At 45.8% G+C, this 23031-nt stretch overlaps 1 protein-coding gene across 1 annotated transcript in view; it reads left to right on the top strand.

Annotated features, from left to right (window-relative positions):
* Positions 1 to 23031, top strand: part of LOC119969126 (synaptonemal complex protein 2-like) — a 458660-nt gene that overhangs the window by 63100 nt on the left and 372529 nt on the right. The window contains exons 4-5 of the mRNA XM_038802343.1: positions 2336 to 2464; positions 18466 to 18570. Of these exons, the coding sequence (XP_038658271.1) occupies positions 2336 to 2464; positions 18466 to 18570 (234 nt within the window). The remainder of the gene's footprint in view (positions 1 to 2335; positions 2465 to 18465; positions 18571 to 23031) is intronic.

The following is a 23031-nucleotide window of genomic DNA, read 5'->3' as shown; positions in this document are numbered from 1 at the left end:
TTTGGTCACCTTCTCAAAAAACTCAATAAGGTTTGTGAGGCATGACCTACCCTTCACAAAACCGTGTTGAGTATCGCTAATCAACTTGTTCTTTTCAAGATGATTATAAACCCTATCTCTTATAACCCTTTCCAACATTTTACCCACAACCGAAGTAAGGCTCACAGGTCTATAATTACCAGGGTTGTCTCTACTCCCCTTCTTGAACAAGGGGACAACATTTGGTATTCTCCAGTCTTCCGGCACTATTCCTGTCGACAAAGATGACATAAAGATCAGGGACAAAGGCTCTGCAATCTCCTACCTGGCTTCCCAGAGAATCCTAGGATAAATCCCATCTGGCCCAGGGGACTTATCTATTTTTACACTCTCCAAAATTGCTAACACCTCCTCCTTGTGAACCTCAATCCCATCTAGCCTGGTCGACTGTACCCGAGTATTCTCCTCGACAACATTGTCTTTCTCCAGTGTAAGCACTGACGAAAAATATCCATTTAACGCTTCCACCATCTCCTCTGATTCCACACACAACTTTCCACTACTATTTTTGATTGGCCCTCATCTTACTCTAGTCATTCTTTTGTTCCTGATATACCTATAGAAAGCCTTAGGGTTTTCCTTGATCCTATCCACCAACGAATTTTCGTGTCCTCTCCTCGCTCTTCTTAACTCTCCCTTTAGGTCCTTCCTGGCTAACTTGTAACTCTCAAGTGCCCAAACTGAGCCTTCATGTCTCATCCTAACATAAGCCTTCTTCTTCCTCTTGACAAGTGCTTCAACTTCCTTAGTAAACCACGGTTCCCTTGCTCGACAACTTCCTCCCTGCCTGACAGGTACATACTTATCAAGGACACGCAGTAGCTGTTCCTTGAAAAAGCTCCACATTTCGATTGTACCCATCCCCTGCAGTTTCCTTCCCCATCCTATACATCCTAAATCTTGCCGAATAGCATCACAATTGCCTTTCCCCCAGCTATAATTCTTGCCTTGCGGTATATACCTATCCCTGCCCATCGCTAAAGTAAACATAACTGAATTGTGATCACTATCACCAAAGTGCTCACCTACATCTAAATCTAACACCTGTCCTGGTACCAGTTTTCTGGTACGGCGCATCCCTGCCGGCAGCGTGAACCTCCGGCCCAGCAGCTGGCCAATGGGGTTTCCCATTGTGAGCATCGCTGTCGGGAAATCCGCGGCGTGCTTGCGGTGTCAGCAAAGCGGAGAATCCCTGCTGATGGAGAATATCCCCCCCCCCCCATGAGTTGGGTAATCCCAGGCAGGGATTGCACCAAAACTGAAAATGTAATCTTCCATCTCTTGCTTTTTTACACTACTATATTATGCCAATATTATTGTTTTTGAGGTTGAATGAATGGAAAAGAACGATTAATTGCTTAATGTCCATATGGTTTCCCACATTCTTTGTGTGTTAGGTGTTACGGCATCCTGGGCTATTGCGCGGTCAGTTCCAGACTCGATGGGCGAAATGGCCTCCTTCTGCACTGTATGTTCTATGTTCACCTCTTCAAGTGATAGTTTACCCATCTCCAGCAACACACATATTTGATTGGAAAAGATTAAATAGACCCTGAGAGGGTCGGAAGAAATGTTCCATTCCAGATAGATCTGTTCATCACTTTTTTAAAGAAACTGTTCGTGGCTAGCAGTTTGGATGGATGGGAGGGGTTAAGGAAGGGAAGATAGTCAGGTTGAGGGGGGATAGGGGATTTAGGGTTGATGCTGTTACTTTGTTCAAATAAAAATGATGACTGCATAATATAGTTATGCCTTTGTATGTAAGAATTTGATAATTTTTGGAATAATATATATTTTTTAAAAGTTCAACAGCAAAATAAAAGAAAAGGGAAATAAGGGAATGAATAAGGGCAGCACGGTAGCATTGCAGATAGCACAATTGCTTCACAGCTCCAGGGTCCCAGGTTCGATTCCGGCTTGGGTCACTGTCTGTGCGGAGTTTGCACATCCTCCCCGTGTGTGCGTGGGTTTCCTCCGGGTGCTCCGGTTTCCTCCCACAGTCCAAAGATGTGCAGGTTAGGTGGATTGGCCATGATAAATTGCCCTTAGTGTCCAAAATTGTCCTTAGTGTTGGGTGGGGTTACTGGGTTATGGGGATAGAGTGGAGTTGTTGACCTTGGGTAGGGTGCTCTTTCCAAGAGACGATGCAGACTCGATGGGCTGAATGGCCTCCTTCTGCACTGTAAATTCTATGAATAGAATAAACAGGAAGGACCCTTGTATAGTTATCATGTCAAATTCATTGCTTGTTCCCTGCTACAGAGATAACTTTAAGTTTGTCTTTTGTATTTTTTAGGAACTAAGTAAAAAAGAAGTGAGGAACTCGGCATTGCTATTAAATTGCATTCATAAATATGGGAAAAATATCACCATACAAGGAGAGGATGGTTTTGCAACCATGATAACGCAAGGACTTGTTCAGAAGATAAGTATACATGATTCATATTTCTTTTCATCAATAGAGAAGTGTTGCTTATTTGCTTCAGGGTTTTGAAAATGTTTTATTTTACTCTAAATAATTGGCAACCTTTGTTCATTATAAATGTACTAGTTGAAAGATTTTTACTTTTAATCCTTGACTGTTTTCATATAATTATTTTTATTAGAAGTTACTAACCTTAATGTTCAAATGATCTTTTATGTTGGAGATTTTTAAAAATGGAAAATTTTAATCTTGCTGTTGAATATAGGTGCTCACCAAGCTTTTAGTCAATGTGAACCTTGAAGATAAGTGCTGATTACTATGGAGGGTTTTGTGAGGGTCACAAAGAATCCAGCATGCGTTTATACAGTCAAACAAGAAAGTAACGTTATTTACAACAATATATGCGCCGCACGGTAGCACAAGTGGACAGCACTGTGGCTTCACAGCGCCGGTGTCCCAGGTTCGATTCCCTGCAGAGTCACTGTCTATGGGGAGTCTGCACGCTCTCCCCGTGTCTGCGTGGGTTTCCTCCGGGTGCTCTGGTTTCCTCCCACAGTCCAAAGACGTGCAGGTTTGGTGGATTGGCCAAGCTAAATTGCCCTTAGTGTCCAAAAAGGTGAGGAGGGGTTATTGGGTTCCGGGTACAGGGTGGAAGTGAGGGCTTAAGTGGGTTGGTGCAGACTCGATGGACCGAATGGCCTCCTTCTGCACTGTATGTTCTATATGCACAGTATCAGCACTTCACTACTGGTTCCCTCTCTAGCCGGTACCATACTGGCCAGCTCTATTTACATAGCTGCACTGCTAATGATTGCCATGCCCCCACCCCCATTGTGGGGAGCTCATGTTCCTCAAGGAACATGGGATAACTAATTGTCCCCAGCCAATAGGATCCGGGCAGGTTATAATAGAGAGTATTATAGTCAGGCCAAGACGTGTCCTTGGCTGGCATGATGTCACTGGATAACAATCATTTGTGGCAATCTTGGTTTCTTTGAGTAATTTCACAAATAACTTTTCTTTGTGTCTGTCTTTGAAACAAGTATCTTTACTTACCTGATTGGTGCTGGGTTTGTCATGGGTGTTTTAGGACCTGTTAATTGTAGTATTTTTTATTCATTTGTACCATGCCATTGTTGCTGGCAAGCCCAGCATTTGTTGCCCATCTCTAATTGCCCTTGAGAGCAATTAGTAGTCAACCGCATTGCTGTTGAGAGTCACATGTAGACCAGACAGGGTAAGGACGGTAGATTTCCTTCCCTAAAGGGCATGAATAAACCAGATGATAGTTTAATGATCACCATGACTGAGACTGGCATTCAATTGTAGATTTTTTAAAATAAAATTTAATTTCTACTAATTGCTGTGGGATTTGTGCCCATATCCTCAAGACATTAGCTTGGGTCTTGTTCAATTATTTAACTCCTACACCACCATCTTCTCGTATAGTAGTGGGAGTCTGCAATTCACTGGTCGGGTTGGCAGTCAAGGCAGAGACCCTAAATTTTACTCTTTTAAAAAGTACCCAGAACTGCGCTTTAAGTGTTGTAATATACAGGGCTATGGACCGGGTGCAAGAAGGTGGGATGAGAAAGGTCACCTGGATGTCCTCAGGCTGGCATGGAGAAGATGGGCCGAATGGCCTCCTGTGCTGTAACTATATGATTCGATCTCTTCCTTGACAACAGGCTCTTTGATATCTTATCTTTTCCAATCTCTTGTAAAAGTAGTGGGCTGGATTCTCCTTTTCAGTGGCGAGTGCTGACGCCGGCGTGGGACCCATGGTGTTTCACGACCGGCAAATCAGCACAAACCCCTCACCGATTCCAGTACCGGTGAGGGGCTAGCACTGGTGCTGAGTGAAGCACCCGTGGATAGCGCCGAAAACGGCTGGAGGATGGCCAGGTCCCGGGCCGCGCATGCGCACGGCTGTCAACCTGCACCAGTCGTGCCTTACAACATGACGCAGGGCATGTGTAACCCCAACCTGCCAACCACAAACGCACAGCCCACCCACTGCCCACCCCCCACCAGTCTCCCCAGCCCTCGCGGATGCCCCCCTGGCCAGTGGCACGGACCCTGGCCGAGTGTGGTGGCACTGTACACAGTCCCGCAGCGGTCACACCGGGTTCCTGCACGGCTGATAACACATGTCCCGCGCCGTCGGGAGCACGGCCCATCGGGGGTGGAGCATCATGGGAGGGAGGGTCGATGGCACAGCAACGGCATTGAAATGGCTCGCGTCACAAGTTTGCAGGGGGTGGAGCATGGCGGACTGGCGGCAAACCGGCGCCGGCCCCATTTTTGCTTCGAAAATCCATTCTCCACCCGATCGTGGACCATTATTTTGGCATCGGGTTACGGAGAATCCAGCCCAGTGTTTTTTTTCTCTGAAGAGTCACACAAACTTTAATTGTTAATTATGTCATTCTTCTCAAATGCTGCCCGATCTGCTGAGTTTACAACATTTTCTGTTTCTATTCTAGCTGTTCATTCATTTATTTATTAATTGAAACTCATTTTTAGATTAAAAGAACTTGTTCTTTATTCAATGTTGGAATGTTTGACATGACAACCCTTTTAACTCCATATTAAATCATTCATGGCAGCTATGTACTTTATTTGAAAACAAAATTTTGTGGTATTACGATTCCAGATTAGACTACGACAGTGGCTAAAATACTGAACCAAAACACAGTATTTTATTTTATTTTGTAAGGCTGTGCGGAAAGAATAATTTGCTTCTGGGGTGATTGCACAAAGAAATAGGTGTTCGGTATTTTTAAACAAAACTATTATTGACGCAATATTAAATGCTTTAACATCACAGGTGAAATAACTTATAATTACCCCTGAAACAACACTAACCAGTATATAGACATATACAGTAAATACAATACCCTTAATTACTATCCCTATTTCTAATTAAACAACAAGAAAGAAAACAGCTCTCAATCATTCCTACATTCCAATGGCACAGAGAAATACTTGCTTTCCAGAATAGATTTGGCTCCTGTGACGATCGGAAGATTTTAGGAAATGGGGTTATAAATGTGGTGGGCAATTTAAGGGTTAAAAGCCTGCAGAGAGACTTTTTTTCATCTTGAGGGGATGAGGTCAGTGCTGGGGTGCTGGAGGGATTCCCCCTACAGAGACCCCAGAACTATAGGGATCCCCACAAGGGCCCGCTCACAAAAGGGACCCGACTAGACAGACCCACCGTCTAAAGGGACTCCCACAGGGACCCCTTGATTAGAGACACCCCTCTGCTACAGACCATCTCTCTCCCCCTATCCCCAGAAAAGAGACCCATGTCTGGAACATAGAACATTACAGCACAGTAAAGGCCTTTCGGCCCTCGATGTTGCGCTGACCTGTGAAGCCACTCTAAAGCCCATCTACACTATTCCCTTATCATCCATATGTTTATCCAATGACCATTTAAATGCCCTGAATGTTGGCTAGTCCACTACTGTTGCAGGCAGGGCATTCCACGCCCTTACTACTAGAGACCAGTCCAGACAGGGACAGTGAAAAACATTACAGCTGTAACACTTGGACGGAGAACAGCTGTGACCTGTGTTTCAAACCCACATATCCATTAGCTGCAAGCCATTCATTCCTTTCATTGTGAACTGTGATTCACGGCTTCCAAAAAACAACTACATCTTTGATTCATTCATCTCTCTTCATGGGTGAATGACTTGTAAGTAACCTCCATGTTTACTAACTTCAACTACATCAAAATGAGGCAAGTGCAGTGCAATCACAAGGGGTCTGTGTTGGGGGGGGGGGGGGTCCCTTTTTAGCAGAGGGTCCCTATGGGGTGGGGGTCCCTCTGGTCAGGGGGTCCTAGAAGGGTCTCCCGATTACAGGGACACCCCATGGGGTGTCTCCCTATTACATGGATCCGTGGGGGACGTTCCCTATTACAGGAGTCCCGGGGGGAGGGGGGGTTGTCAGATCAGCCCTGTGCTTGGGGGTAGGGGAGGCACCCAGGAAATCCTGGTGAGGGGGGGCTGCTGTGCTGGAGGGGAGTGGGAGCGGCAGTGGCCGATGACAGGACCTTGCAGTCGAGCCGCCTTCTCTAAATGGTGGCCTGATGGCGGGACCCCCCCCCCCGGGAATACTACCTATTCCACACCATTCATAAATGTGCATGCCAAGGAACACTGAATTAGAACAAAGAACGACACAGCACAGGAACAAGCCCTTCGGCCCTCCAAGCTTGCGCTGACCATGGTACCTGCCTAAACTAAAATCGTATGCACTTACGCAGTCCGTATCCTTCTGTTCGCACCCTATTCATATTCATATTCATTTTGTTTGCCTGTTTGTGCTCTTGGGTTCGTAAACCAGTTGCAGTTTACCCCCGGTGGGAGAACGTAGTTTCCGAAATGGGGAAACAGGAACAATGTCATAAACTCCTTTCAGGAATGTTCTCCCTGTCAAAGTGCATCATCCAGATTCCAGTAGTATGTAGATGTTATAACTTAGACGAGACTCTTGGTACCTGACCGATCAGGCTCCCTGTGACCCTTGGAAGAATATGAACTACCCCGCTAAGGGGGTGGGGTTTTCCTGCATGAGCAGGATCAACCCGGATATAAAAACCCCAGCCCGATGTGGGCCGGGAAGAGAGAATCCTTTGGCAGAGTGGAATATATAGAGTTTCTATTGTTCTATTTTTCCTTCCACTTTTGTGTGGTCGATTACTCAAAAACTGGCACTGGTGACGAGGGTAAAGTGGAGCCATTTCTTCTGGACATGGGCTTCTCTTCGTAAGGCCCAAGTAACAGCCCTATCAGTTGCAGACATGAGTACATCAAGAAGCTTGAGGCGTTCAACGCAGGCAATAACAATTGCTTGCAGTATGTTGAACGGATGCTCAAGCATGAATGCAAAACCGTTAGACTCCTAACAGCTTGCAGAACGCCCACCTACGATGTAATCGAGCTTAAAGTACCCTGGGCCCGCTGTCATTCACGGATTTAGTCACTCCGGCAGGAAAACATTTTAACCCTCAACCATTAGGGGCAGCACGGTAGCATGGTGGTTAGCATAAATGCTTCACAGCTCCAGGGTCCCAGGTTCGGTTCCCGGCTGGGTCACTGTCTGTGCGGAGTCTGCACGTCCTCCCCGTGTGTGCGTGGGTTTCCTCCGGGTGCTCCGGTTTCCTCCCACAGTCCAAAGATGTGCGGGTTAGGGGGATTGGCCATGCTAAATTGCCCGTAGTGTCCTAATAAGTAAGGTTAAGGGGGTGTTGTTGGGTTACGGGTATAGGATGGATACGTGGGTTTGAGTAGGGTGATCGTTGCTCGGCACAACTTCGAGGGCCGAAGGGCCTGTTCTGTGCTGTACTGTTCTATGTTCTATGTTCATCCATCATTATCCAATGCGACCGTTTTAATACAGCTGAAGGAACTTTGGGAGAGTCTCTAACGGATCTTTTGGCCTGCTTTTGAAACCTCGCAGAGTTTTGCGAATACAGGGCTCCACTGTCCAAGATGCTGTGGGATAAACAGGTCTGCGGTATCAGCAATGCGGCAACCCAGCGTAGGTTACTGGCTGAACCACAACTGGACCTCAAGAGGGCCTCAGCGATAGCCGGATCACGTGAAAGTGTGGAGCAGGGCATACAAGCGTTGCAGGGGATGATGTCTTCAGTTTGGGCAACAACTCCCCCCACAAGAGCACGCCTCCTCGACCGGACAATGACGACCCTCGCTTGGGTGGCTACTCGCAAAGAGTTGGTCCAACTACCGAAGACCCCGGGGGCTGGACGGAACTTCTCTTGCGACTCAGAGGAGTCCGACTCCAGTGCTGCTCCGTAGTGATCGACATCTAATAATAATAATCTTTATTGTCACAAGTAGGCTGACATTAACACTGCAATGAAGTTACTGTGAAAAGCCCCTAATCGCCATATTCCAACGCCTGTTCGGGTACATGGGGAGAATTCAGAATGTCCAGATTACCTAACAGCACGTCTTTCGGGACTTGTGGGAGGAAACCAAAGTACCCGAAGGGAACCCACACAGACACTGGGAGAACGTGCTTGCAGACTCCACACAGATAGTGACCCAAGCTGGGAATTGAACCTGGGACCCTGAAGCTGTGAAGCAACAATGCTACCCACTGTGCTACCGTGCTGCGAGTCAGCTTCCCACCTGTCACCCTGCACGGTATGGCTGCCCTCCTGGTCCCGCACATACTTAATGGAAGAACCTGAGGATGATTGCCAGCAGCTAACCTGCATCTCCACAACAAAGGTGGAGCGTGCGGTCACTGCATGTCACCGGGCACCCGATCCTGAAGGGACTGGATACGGGTGCCGCCGTTTCGTTTATTGGCAGAAACACATTTGAATTGATTCAGACCGGAGTACACCCCTTGTTTTTAAAAGACACCAAGACCCGTTTGGCCACTGATAACAGGGAACCACTGGCGATTGTTGGAACGACATGGTCCCTGTTATCTACGGGCAGCAGTCTGCAAGCCTGCTTTTGGTCGTGTGGGGCAGTGGCCCCAGTTTGCTTGGGCAAGACTTCCTGCAGCACCTCCACCTCGATTGGCAGCAGGTGTTTGAGATGTGCTCCGGGTGCCCCGCATGCATTCCCAGTGAAATACCCCAAAGTTTTTCAAACCAGTCTGGGTATCATTCGCAGGCATGGCAAGAAATTGCGTGGATCCGTCTGCGCCCACCTGGTTCCATAAACACTGCGGTCTAAAGTGGATGTGGAAATCGATCGTTTTGAAAGTCTGGGCATTATCCGACCGGAGAAGTTCGCAGATTGAGCAGCACTGGTCATTCCCACAGTGAAACCTGACAGCACCATGCGTCTTTGTGGGGGATGACCATGAAGCGGGCTTTCAAGTTGGACCATCACTCCATGCCAAAGATTGAGGATCTCTACTCTAAACTCAGTGGAGGGCTTTCTTTCACGAAACTCGAAATGAGCCATGCTTGGCTCCAGTTGGTGCTGGAACCAGAATCTCAAAAGTACATGAGGGTGAACACCTACCACGGATTGTACGAACACACTAGGTTTTAATATGCTAACTATCCCGGAGATTGCCTCATTAGTGTGCGGAATGTTCGTTTCGGTGCTGTCTGCTCAATTAGCAGACAGAATCCACACCTGCTTGGTGTAGCCTGCTGGTGCTGCAAACATTGCACCGGTTTTTTGGCGGGGGCAGGGATCACGTTGCACCGGCCAGGGGCCGTTGGCAGTGGCCCCTCCCGTCGATTCTCCGAGCCCTGATGGGCCGAGCGGCCGCCAGTTTACGGCCGGTCCCGCCGGCGTGAAATAGACAAGGTCTATACCGGCGGGACCTGGCTCTGAGGGCGGCCTGCGGAGTCCTGGGGGGCGGGGTGGAGGGGAGAACCAGGCTCCGGTGGGAGCCCCCGACGGTGGGAGTCCCCATGGTGGCCTGGTCCACGATCAGGACCCACGGATCTGCGGGCAGGACTTTTCCCTCCGCGCCGGCCTCTGTAAAGCTCCGCCATGGCCGTCGCGGGGAAGAAACCCCCTGCGCATGCGCAGGGATCACCCCAGCGATTCTGCGCATGCACCAGAACACGCTGGTGCTCCTGCGCATGCGCCAACACGCGGGGGGCGGCGGGGGCCCTTCGGCGCTATTTGGCGCGGCGCCAACCACTCCAATGCCGGCCTAGTCCCCGGAAGTGCGGAGAATTCCGCAATTCTGGGTGGCCCGACGCCTGAGTGTTTTGCGCCACTCTTTGGTGCCGTTACGGCCCGCCCGCCGGTTAGGGGAGAATCCCGGCCCTGGTTTTGCGCTGCCTGCGCGTGGCTGTAATGACTTGGGAATAAAGGGTCCTATTTGGTGTTTGGCTGCAATGATCTGGCACTCGTGGAGTCCCTGAATATTGCAAATTGGCCGCTAAAAATGTGTGTGTCTTGGTGTGTTTCACGGAGATGTCCCTTCCTTGTAGTGATAGTATCCAGCGAGCTACTCTGACCTCGCTAACTGAACCGTCCTTCAATCTGCCGTCAAACAAAAGGTGAGTGGGAGTGTGCTCGGTGAGAATAGTGACTGGGTTGAGGCCTGTAATGTATGTGAAATGTTGAACTGCCCAAAGGACTGCAAGCAGGTGGCGTTCACAGCCAGAAAATCCCTGTTCTACGGGGTCTAAAACTCTGGAAGCATCAGCCACTGGTTATAATCGGTCATGGCGTTCCTGTCGGAGTACTGCTGATAGCGTTTGGTCGGTGGTTGCTACTTCTATGGCATGTGGCAAGTCCGGGTCGGGAACTTGTAAAGCGGGGGTTGTTCCTAAGGAGTGCTTTAAATCAATGATGGCGTCTGTGTGCTGTGGGAGTCAATTCCAGGGTGTGTTCTTTTTCAAGAGCTCTGAGAGTGGGCGGCTTTGGTGGTAAACCCATCTATGTGATTTCTACAGTATCCCATTAAATCTAGGAATGAACGGAGTGCAGTAACATTACGGGGCAGGGGAAATTGAACTATGGAGTCTATTTGCTTATTATCAATCTCTCTTTTGCAATTCGGCTAACAGAGCTACGTGTTCTTCCTTCGTGACAGTTTGCAGGAGCAGGTCGTCTACATATTGAACTTGGCATTCAGGGCGGGAGAATTTAGAGAAACCAGCAGCTAGCTGTCTGTGGAAAATAGAGGGGGAGTTCTGGAATCCGTGAGGGCGACATGTCCATGTGTACTGTTGACCTTGAAACGTGAACGCAAATTTATATTGTCAAGCTCAGTCTAGAGGAATGGACCAGAAACCATTGCTAATGTCCAGCACGGTGAAATATCTCACTTGCACTCCCTGCTTTAGCATGGTCACGGGACTTGTGGCAACGGTGGGGGCTGTTTAACGGGGTAACTTTATTTAATTTGCGAGTCAATCGTGAGTCGTCATGAGCCATCTGGTTTCTTTACTGGCCAAATCGGGGCATTGTTAGTGGAATCTACGGTTCTAACTACTCCTTGTTTTAGTAGGCTGCTGATGACCTTTGAAATCTTGCTCTCAGCCTCCTGTGTCCCAGAGAAAATCGACTGAATGTCCCCAGACTTTGCCTGTGACTACCGGCCTTCCGACGTTATCCCAGCGCGTGTCACTGACCTATGTTGGAGATGCCGGACACAGTCAATCAAGGGAGTTGTATGCGAGGTTATCTGAGCGGGCGTTTACGGCATGCATGGGGCACCTTTGAGCTGGCATGGGTGGTGATCGTGCTTTGGCCTATTGTTTCTGGGCGGGGGGTTGGGTTGTTCCTGGAGTCTCTGGTATCGGTAATTGGGTGGGGGATTTTGTTCGCAGTCGTGGGCGAAGTGTCCTTTTTGTCCGCAAGTATAACATGACCCTCGTGGCGCATGGGGTGAACCTTGTGCTCGGGGATAGTGTTCTCTGGGATACTGTTTCACCTTCTACCATCATTTATCTATACAGTTTTAACAAGGCCTAACTGGGTGCATGGTGCCTTCTATTACATTCTGTTCTATCTGCTCCTGTAGTGACTGTTCCCATGCCCAAGAGAGACGTCTGAGTACCCATGCCTCATTATGTGTGTGACCCGCCGGGTCATAGTTTGCACAAGCCCTTTTACCTGCCTCTGTAGCATGCGAAACTAAGGTTCGGGACCATTTAGTGCTTTCTTCGTCATCTAGGTTAGCGTGGTTCAATTCCCAAAAAAACTGCTTTAAATGGATCCAGAGGGGACCGGCAAAGGCCGTTGGGTGCTTTCCTTTCTTCTGCCCACACTTATTCAAACCCTCTACTGGATCCCCTTTATTATACCCGATAGCAGCTAATATGGAGTCCTTCATTTCGTCTAGGGTTCCTGCTCCTAAACTTCTGGGGTTCAGGTGACGCTGATCTTACTGACTGGATACGGCTTATTACAATTAATTTTACATCCTCCCTCTCATCTCAACCATACATAACCATCTGTTGGCGCATCTCCTCAAAGAAGCTGTGCGGGTCCGCCGTGGGTTCAAATGGTGTTATCTTATTCCAGGCGTCGCTTAACTGGGTTATCGTGAGCGGGGTGGTATAGGTGATAGCTGGACCTATATGATTCCCTATCTTTCTTTCTGCAGTGACCGGATTCATGGGTGCCAGGGCAGTTTCACAACTCGTTGGGGTTGGTGCTATCTGTTCAGTCATTGCTGCTGGTGCTTTTCTTTTTGGGATGGGTGGTAGTTGCTTTTGACCTTCAGTTCTATCTACGTATATGTGCGCACTTTCTTTTAACGCTGCCCAATCGGCCATCTCTTCCTCCTCTTTCCCTACTGTCCCGAAGGTGTACACAAAGCCATTCTGTACTGAAAGCGATTCTAGTCTGTCTATCTCTCGATGGCACTTGGTGTGGTCAATGGTACTTTGCCGTTGCTCCTTAGTGGCCTGGTGGAGCGCTCTTAAAGCTGCCTGTAAATCGGCATCGGCACATTTGTTTGTTAATTGAGTGACCTTTCATTCAGTCTGCTCTCTTACCGATACCACACGTTGTGTGTCTTGATAGGCCTTGTCGTACTGGGTTTGGAAGCTGCTATGGTGTGCTCTACAGGACTGGTGGGCACCTTTAATATTGCCGATTTCCCTTTCCTTAACGGCTAACATCTCCCGGAGTTCCTCATTGTTTCTCTGATTCTCTGCCTCCTTCTTTCTTAAGTGACCATGGAGTGTCTCTATGACCTCCTCGGTTCCTCGTAACTGTGCCAAGCAATACACTATTGCCATTGGCTTTCTAAATTTCACTGCATTCTTCTTGTAAATCTCACATAGATTCTCCCACCAAGCCTGTCCTATCCTTTCTGGACCTGTCTCAGTGTTTGCACAAAAATTGACCAAAGGGCCATCCTCTCCACTTTTAAATACTTCCTCAACACATCCTCCCATACGGGGCACTGCTCTGACTTATCGACTACTGTAATCTCAGGTTGCGGATTAATCATCTTCTCTATGAATTACATAGAACATAGAACAGTACAGCACAGAACAGGCCCTTTGGCCCTCGATGTTGTGCCGAGCAATGATCACCCTACTCAAGTCAACGTATCCACCCTAAACCAGTAACCCAACAACCCCCTCCATTAACCTTATTTTTTAGGACACTAAGGGCAATTTAGCATAGCCAATCCACCTAACCCGCACATCTTTGGACTGAATTGTGCTGCTATCTCTTCTCTACTTGAATTTGGAACAGGGGGAATAAGGAGTTGATCGAACAACGGGTACGGCTTACCGCTATATTCCGGTTCACAATCCCTCTAGATTTGCATGCAAGTCTGAGGAGTTTACCTTATCCTTCCCTGTTATTTACGCATGCAGTTAGTGCACACTTCCGAAATTCGGTTATTTGGTTGATACAAAACTTCCGCTCGTGGTTTCTTTTACTTTTCTCCAATTTAATTCAAAGTTGTGGGCTCTCTCGGAGTAACAAAGTCACTTCTAATCGAGTCCCATCTGGGGTGCCAATAAATGTTGCCACTTTATTATCGAACCACAAGCAGCGTGTACGTTTCTTGTATTGACCAAATGACAACACAACCAGTATGTTAGTTCAAAAGACAGTTTATTATTAAATACACAACTTATCTCTATGTGCAATGATACACGCGGTTACTTATTAAACTACACCTATCAACTAAGATGACCTTTACTTAACTTCTGGATGACCGGCTCTGTGCAGGTAGATAAGGCCTTTATCTGAATCTTAGAACACTAGAAATCGTCAGGGCGGCTTCTTATCCTTCTTCTGTTTTGCGTCCTTTTGGCTGGGGTTAACTCAGGATCCAATGGATCGATAGGGTCTCGATCACCCTGACCGCTACTGGCCAATTAGGGTCGGAAACCTTGATGGCTGGGCGGGTCCTAGTCATTATTGTTCCAAGTGCGTAGGCCTTTCCAAATAAGTGGAGGTGGCGCCGGGGAGTTTGCTACTGTTACTAGTTCTTAATTTGAGTTTATTGTCCTAGGGAAATCGGTGATTGACGTTTAACAGGTGCAAGTTTCAATTTGGTCTGGCTTTGCTTTGCTCAATACATAGAGGCTGTGAACTGCCTGTGTCCTGACTTGACCACAATTCCCTTTATCTTTTACGGGCAGCATTTTAGATGGCCAGGCCCTCATGGCAGGCTAGTGCAGAAAATTAAATCACACGGGATCAGGGGTGAACTAGCTTGGCCATAGAAGACAGATGGTAGCGGTGGAAGGGTGTTTTTCTGAATGCAGGTCTTAACTAGTGGTGTTCCGCAGGGATCAGTACGGTGACCTCTGCTGTTTGTAATATATATAAATGACTTGGAAGAAAATGTAGCTGGTCTGATTAGCAAGTTTGCAGATGATACTAAGATTGCAGGAGTTGCGGATAGTGATGAAGATTGTCAGGGAATTCAGCAGGCTGCAAAATTGGGTGGAGAAATGGCCCAATTTAACCCGGACAAATGCGAGGTGATGCGTTTTGGTAGATCCAATTCAGGTGGGAGCTATAAATTCAGGTGGCAGAACCATCAGGAGTATAGACACACACAGAGATCTGGGCATGCAGGTCCACAGATTCATAAAAGTGTCAGCACGGGTGGAAATTGTGGTGAAGAAAGCATTTTACAGAATTTACAGTGCAGAAGGAGGCCATTTGGCCCAACGAGTCTGCACCGGCCTTTGGAAAGAGCACCCTACCTGAGCCCACACGTCCACTCTATCCCCACACTTCCACCCTATCCCTGTAACCCCACATTACCTTTTTTGACACTCAGGGCAATTTAGAATATAATGTGGTGTATTGTGGCGCTAACAATTGTACTCGAAGCCGAGAGACTAGTACAATAGAGGCTTTATTGCTGTACGATGTTGTCCCTCCATCTGCAACAGTAGACTAAGGGTCTGAGCAGCTCTCATACATTTATACATAAGCTCCCTGTGGGCGGAGCTAGCCGGCAGGGGCTGACCGGAGGAACCTGTATTACAGGTACAGGCATACAACCCCCTACTGCAGTACACATAACTACAGTGGTTATCTCACCACATGTATACAGTCTGCATACAGGACCGGGAGTCAAACTGACTCCTGGACCATCTCCGCAGCCTCACACCTGTACGGCATAAACCCTGGTGGAAGGCCCGACGGAGTCTTTGGCGATGCTGCCACTACTAGCACAGCCGCCCCCACCTCATGCCCCTGAATGTTTTGACTCTTGAAATGTCAGAGTCTGATGACTTGGACTCCGAGATGGAGATGGAGCTGGGACAACACCCCGAATGAGCAGCCGCTGAAGGCAGTTCCACCATGTCGATGAGCTTGGAAGCGTCGATACCCCGATCGGTATTCCACTGGGTCCCGCATTGCACGAATGGCACCCTCGGGAGAAAAAGTACAAAAGTCCTCCCGCTCATGATTTCTGACTGACATAGATACTTAGAAGATAGGAGCATGAGATGGCCTTTTGGCCCTTCGAGCCTGCTCTTCCATTCATCACGATCATGGCTGATCATCCAACTCAATAGCCTAATCCTGCTTTCTACCCATAGCCTTTAATCCCATTCTCCCCGAGTGCAATATTCAGCCGCCTCTTGAATATATCCAACGTTTTAGCATCAACTACTTCCTGTGGTAATAAGTTCCACAGGCTCACCACTCATTGTGTGAATAAGTGTCTCCTTATCTCTGTCCAAAATGGTTTACCCTGAATCCTCAGACTGTGATCCCTGGTTCTGGACTCGCCTATCATTTGTAACATCTTCCCTGCATCTACTCTGTCTAGTCCTGTTAGAATTTTATAAGTCTCTATGAGGTCCCCCTTCATTCTTCTGAACTCCAGCGAGAACAATCCCAACCAAGTCAATCTCTCTTCATATGACAGTCCCGCCATCCTTGGAATCAGTCTGGTAAACCTTCACTGCACTCCCTCGAGAGCAAGAACATCCTTCCTCAGAGAAGGAGACCAAAACTGCACACAATACTCCAAGTGTGGTCTCACCAAGGCACTGTTTAATTGCAGCAACACATCCCTGCTTCTATACTCGAAACCTCTTGCAATGAAGGCCAACATACTATCAGCCTTCTTTACCGCCTGCTGCACCTGCATGCTTACCTTCAGCGAATGGTGCACAAGGACACCCAGGTCCCACTGCTCACTCCACTCTCCCAATTTACAGCCATTCAGGTAATAATCTGCCTTCTTGTTTTTGCTTCCAAAATGAACTTATAAAATGACTTGAGACCGATCAGGTTCCCCGTGACCCCCGAAGAATATGAGAGCAGGATCAACCCATATATAAAAACCCCGGCCCAGATATGGGATGGGGCGTGGGAGTGGTATGTACAGAGTTGTTATTGTTCATTGAATCTTGTTTGTTTTTCCTTACACTCTCGTGTGGTCGCTTACTCAAAACGTAACATTGGAGGTAACTTTGCAAGTCTTTGCCAATCACATGTCCTATCTGGACCAAACACCTGTATCCTTCCGTCCCCAGTCTGTTCATGTGTCTATCTAGGTAAGTCATAAAGGTTGCTAACATGTCTCCCTTGACTGGATCCTGAACTTTATAACCCACAGGCCACAATCAGTAAAGATAGCCAAAAACACGTCCTCCACGATCATCCCCAACACCGGTGCCCCACAAGGCTGTGTCCTCAGCCCCCTACTATGCTCCTTATACACCTATGACTGTGTGGCCAAATTCCCCTCCAACTCAATTTTCAAATTTGCTGATGGCATCACCGTAGTGGGTTGGATTTCAAACAATGATGAGACAGAGTTCAGGAATGAGATAGAGAATCTGGTGAACTGGTGCAATGACAATAATCTCTCCCTCAATGTCAACAAAAAGAAGGAGATTGTCATCGACTTCAGGAAGCATAGTGGAATACATGCCCCTGTCTACATCAATGGGAACGAAGTAGAAAGTCGAGACCTTCAAGTTTTCAGGTGTACAGATCACCAACAGTCTGTCCTGATCCCCTCCCATGCTGACACTATAGTTAAGAAAGCCCACCAACGACTCTACTTTCTCAGAAGCCTAAAGAAATTTGGCATGTCAGCCACGACCCTCACCAACTTCTACAGATGCACCATAGAAAGCATTCTTTCCGGTTGTATCACAGCTTTGTATGGAGCCTGCTCTGCCCAAGACCACAGGAAACTATAAAAGGTTGTTAATGTAGCCCAGTCCATCACGCAAACCAGCCTCCCATCCATTGACTCTATCGATAATTCCCGCTGCCTCAGAAAGGCAGCCAGCATTATTAAGGACCTCACGCACCCTGGACATACTCTCTTCCACCTTCCGTCAGGAAAAAGATACCAAAGTTTGAGGTCACGTACCAACCGACTCAAGAACAGCTACTTCCCTGCTGCTATCAGACTTTTGAATGGACCTACCTCGTATTAAGTTGATCTTTTCCCTACACCTTGATATAACTGTAACATTATATTTTGCAGTCTCTCCTTCCTTCCCTATGTATGGTATGCATTGTTTGTACAGCATGCAAGAAACAATACTTCCACTGTATAATAGAACATAAAACAGTACAGCACAGAACAGGCCCTTCGGCCCTCAATGTTGTGCTGAGCAATGATCACCCTACTCAAACCCACGTATCCACCCTATACCCGTAACCCAACAACCCCCCCATTAACCTTACTTTTTAGGACACTACGGGCAATTTAGCATGGCCAATCCAACTAACCCGCACATCTTTGGACTGTGGGAGGAAACCGGAGCACCCGGAGGAAACCCACGCACACACGGGGAGGACGTGCAGACTCCACACAGACAGTGACCCAGCCGGGAACTGAACCTGGGACCCTGGAGCTGTGAAGCATTTATGCTAACCACCATGCTGCCCATTTGACAATAATAAATCAAATCAAATCAACCACCTCACTTTGCTGTACATTCCAGGTGAATGAATTCACCTTCATTATGTAAAAAATTGTTGATCCAAATGAGAGAGATTTAATATTTTTTTAGTGCAAGTAATCATATAATAACTTTTATTGGTTTCTTTCTTTACATGGTCCCATGGTTTGAAAAGGCCAGAAAGATCTGGGCAACTGGAGGAAAAGAGAAGAATGATGCACTGACTACCTTTGCTGAAGACTTTTTTGATGTTTTAATAGTGAGTATTTATATTCAGAGGATTTTGAGTGTTTGTAGACCAACCTATTCCTAAAGTGGGAACAGAAAATGCTGGATAAACGCTGCGGGCGGGATTCTCCATCCCTCCAAACTCATTTTCTGGCACAGCTTGCGCCCGCCGGCAGCGGGATCCTCCGTCCTGGCACCTGGCCAATGGGGTTTCCCATTGTGACAACCCCATGCCGTCAGGAAATCCGCACGCATGAGTACGCTGCCGGCGAATTAGAGGATCCCGCCAATGGAGAATCCTGCATGTCTGCGGCATCTGTGGAGAGAAAAACAGAGTTGACGTTTTGTGTCCGTATGACTTTCCTTCAGAGCTATTCCGATGCCTTCTTACACCATTTATTATGGAATTAATCAATACCGCAGAATTAGAGAACTCATGGAATATTGTGTAATCGGTTTCGAAAGTTTGTCGATATATTTATAAATAAAATTTTTAACTTGCAGAACTATTTCACTAAAGATGTGTGTTATTAGAGCTGAGTAATGATTTTTGTAAACACAAACCATATGGATCAGAAACAAAGTTTAACGGAGGTAATGGAGGATTTGTAACAAGTGAGAAATCACAATAGTGAAATATTAAAATTATAGGTGTTAAATCAGAATGCATGAAGTATTTGTAACAAGTTATGTCACAATTGTAGCTAAGTAAAGATAAATTTGTTTGATCTTGTTGTTTTACTGGGACTAGAACCACAGATAAGTTACGGTGCAGAAAGAGGCCATTCAATCTATCCTGTCTCTGCCAGTCAAAAAAGAGAAAAAATAAATGAATTACTTATTTTAGTCCCATTTTCCAGCACCTCGATTGCAGCCTGGCAGGTGACAGCCTTTCAGAAACTGGCCCTTATAAATTGGTTGAGTATTTCAGCCTCCACTCAACCACACACTAAGGCAGTGAATTCCAGACACCCACCATCCTTAGGGTGAAAAGGATTTTCCTCATGTTCCCTCTAATCCTTCTAATCACCTAAACTAATGCACCTGGTCTTTGACCACTTAGCTCGGGAAACAGGACTTTCCTGTCTGTGTCCCCCATAATGTTGTACACCTTAATTAGGACACCCTTTATATCCTCCTTTATTCTAAGGAAAACAATCCTACAGCACGGTAGCATTGAGGATAGCACAATCGCTTCACGGCTCCAGGGTCCCAGGTTCAATTCCGGCTTGGGTCACTGTCTGTGCGGAGTCTGCACATCCTCCCCGTGTGTGCGTGGGTTTCCTCCGGGTGCTCCTGTTTCCTCCCACATTCCAAAGATGTGCAGGTTAGGTGGATTGGCCATTATAAATTGCCCTTAGTGTCCAAAATTGTCCTTAGTGTTGGGTGGGGTTACTAGGTTATGGGGATAGGGTGGAGGTGTTGACCTTGGGTAGGGTGCTCTTTCCAAGAGCCGGTGCAGACTCGATGGGCCGAATGGCCTCCTGCACTGTAAATTCTATGATTCTATCCAATCTCTCATAGCTGCAATTATCAGTAGGCAATATTTTTGCAAATCTCTTCTGTACTCTCTCCAGAGCAATTCTGACCTTACTGCAGTGTGGTGACCATTTGTGGCCTAACTAGCGTTTTATACATTCATCATTACATCCTTGCTTCTGTATTCAATATCTTGCCCAATAAAGGAAAGCATTCCATATGCTTTCTTGACCACCTTGTCCCCCTGTCCTGCCACCTTCAAGGATCTGTGGACATTAGGACAAGGTGTCTCACTTCCTGAACCTCTCAAAAATTTCCCCTTTCTTGAGTATTTCCTTAGTTTTCTCTCCCCAAATGCATTACCTCACATTTTTCAGGATTGTATTCCATTTGTCACTTCTCTACCCACTCAACCAAACTTGCATGTAGTGGCTAACCCTTTAAAGGAGACATGCATTGGAAGGGTCATGAGACCCGAACGCCCAATGGGGAACAAGCACGGGATCTCAGTGTTGAGTACGGCCATTTGCAGCCAGTTGTGACCCCAGTGCTGAGAATGAAGAAATTCAGCGTATACTTTGAATCTATAATAAACCTGTCATTGTCAGTTAGCTAATTGGTTATTGCCAAATGTTGCATTTACTACATTGGCGATGAGGAAAACAACGACGCAGATTGTAATGAAGAAAAATGTTTTGAAGGAAAGTTCGGTTCCAGGAGTTGCAGAGCGTTTGGAATATATTTTTCCATTCTGATGTATTAGATCTGAACTTTGGTTAGTGTATCTTATGTGTCACCGCACAGTATACACGACTCGTCAGATTATGAAACAGAGCTTCATGAATGAAGTAAATTGTCTTTATTTATTTAGCTTTGCAGATGTCTCTTATCAGATGTCAGTTTTCATGCAAACACAGTCTTTTTAAAGTTTGTTTTGTCCAAGCAAATAGAGAGTACTGAGTTGAATTCAATACAAATTACAGCTCTTGATATTTCTTCTAATTGAATACACAATACACGAAAGTTGAAAATAATAAACAGAATGGCTTTTCAAAGCGATTGCACAGAAGAGTAGCTTCAGAAGTTGTAGATAAGTGATCCCGGAATAAGATGTTCAAACCGGCACTATTTTTTAAAGATTATTGCTGTCACTAATGGTACCCTCTTTTCTGGCTGTGATTGGGTTAAAGTTATTACACAGTTAATTCAATTTGATCAAAATCTGTCCATCATATTTTATCATGAGGTGATGAAATGCACGTTTTTTATGAATCCTATCCGTTGTCATGAAAACAGCTTCTGGGAGTGTTGCCCAGACACTGACTTGGTCAAATGTGTCCTTGGTAAGTCTAGCTTTCTTATCTGATGATTCCCATGGGAAACAGCATTTTTACTGTCTTGTTTGATTTTAACACTCTATTTTAAGAAGCCATTTTAAATCTTCGGCCATTTATTCCTTTCATTTGTCATATATTAAAAGGTAGATTCTATACTAAAAAGGTAGATTCTATCAGTCCCCCCTTTTTGATTATTCCCAAGGTGAATAAGATGAATTAAAAATGAAATAGAATCAAAGAAGGAAAGGAATAAATGCAATAGGACAGTGATAGGCGTAGAGAGAGACTCATTCACAATGCCTTTAATGGTTCACTTATTCTACAACAGAGTGGGAAAAGCCTTGCAAACGTTACAAACATCTTAACAATTCAATGAAACAAATCAAATGATAATATCGTAAAATATTAATACATTAATAATTGTACTTGATAATACATTGATTAAAGGGCTTAGTAAAAATTGCTTAAATATTTACATATATATATCTATATATATACTGGTTTAAAAAATTGATTACTGATTTAAAAAATTGATTACTGATTTAAAAAAATGATATACTGATTAAAAAATTAATCACTGATTTAAAAATTAATCACTGATTTAAAAATTGATTGCTGATTAAAAATTGATTTCATGATTACACAATTCAGTAATAAAAGGTTAATAATAATTGTTTAATAATACAAATAAAATGATTACACAGTAAAATAACAAGTTGAATATATGATTTAGTAATAATTGGTATATGATTCAAAATTGATTATGTAATTCAGTAATAAAATTGCTAATAATTGATTAATAAATGATTAATATGCAATAATAATGCAGTAAATAATAGTTCAACAGAAACTTCCCATTTCAAAGTTATTGGGTGGTGGTGCACTGGGTGTGGACTGAACCACTTGAATCCTTTAGGCGGTACGGGCTGCCATGCATTGGCATGCACATCTGATGAGCATGATGATTATGTAAAGGATAAATCCAATAATGCATAATGGATAACGGACCTTCCAGTGCTACCTAACCATCCAAAGAGCCAACCCCAAGTAGTGGAATCAGAGGGGTGTTCAAGTTTCTTAACTTCGTTTTGGATGTGTATTGCCAAGCCTTTGACTTGGTCTGAGTTATTTGGAATGTAGGTGCAACACTCTACATCAGTCAGGGCACAGGTGCCATCTTTTTCGACTAACAAATAGTCAAGTGCCATTTGATTCTGTAAAGTAACAGTTCTGATGGCAACCATTTTGTCAGAAATTCCAATTAGGGTGTTGGAGGTATGATTAGCTACTTGTTCTATTATGTCAGTTTGTTTGTCCAATTCACTGGCCACTCGTTTGTGCCAATGAAAAGGAATAAGGTAAGCAAGAAATCTATCTTTAATGGTGAGCGCACGTTTCTCTCTTTGAACTGGTGTTCCTGGAAGGGTAGAGAGATGACGGATGGGAGGTATGACGTATGCGAAATAACAGGCTCCTGACCAAATGATGAGGAGTATAACGGGTGATTTCTTCTAGGAGATCTAGAAATGTGGAATTACTCATGAGATTCAGTAAGCTTGTTAGTAAGGAGGCGCGAGCAATTTTTTGAGCTCGGAATCGAGTACAAGATGTACTCACGTGAAAGTAATGGGAGCAATTGCTATATCCCATCCGCATTCCTGCAGGCTCGTCGCTAA

This window comes from Scyliorhinus canicula, chromosome 7, assembly GCF_902713615.1.
Source record: "Scyliorhinus canicula chromosome 7, sScyCan1.1, whole genome shotgun sequence".
In the NCBI taxonomy this organism is placed as follows: Eukaryota; Metazoa; Chordata; class Chondrichthyes; order Carcharhiniformes; family Scyliorhinidae; genus Scyliorhinus; species Scyliorhinus canicula.
Note: the sequence above shows the minus strand (reverse complement) of the source record. Positions and strands in the feature narration are given on the sequence as shown.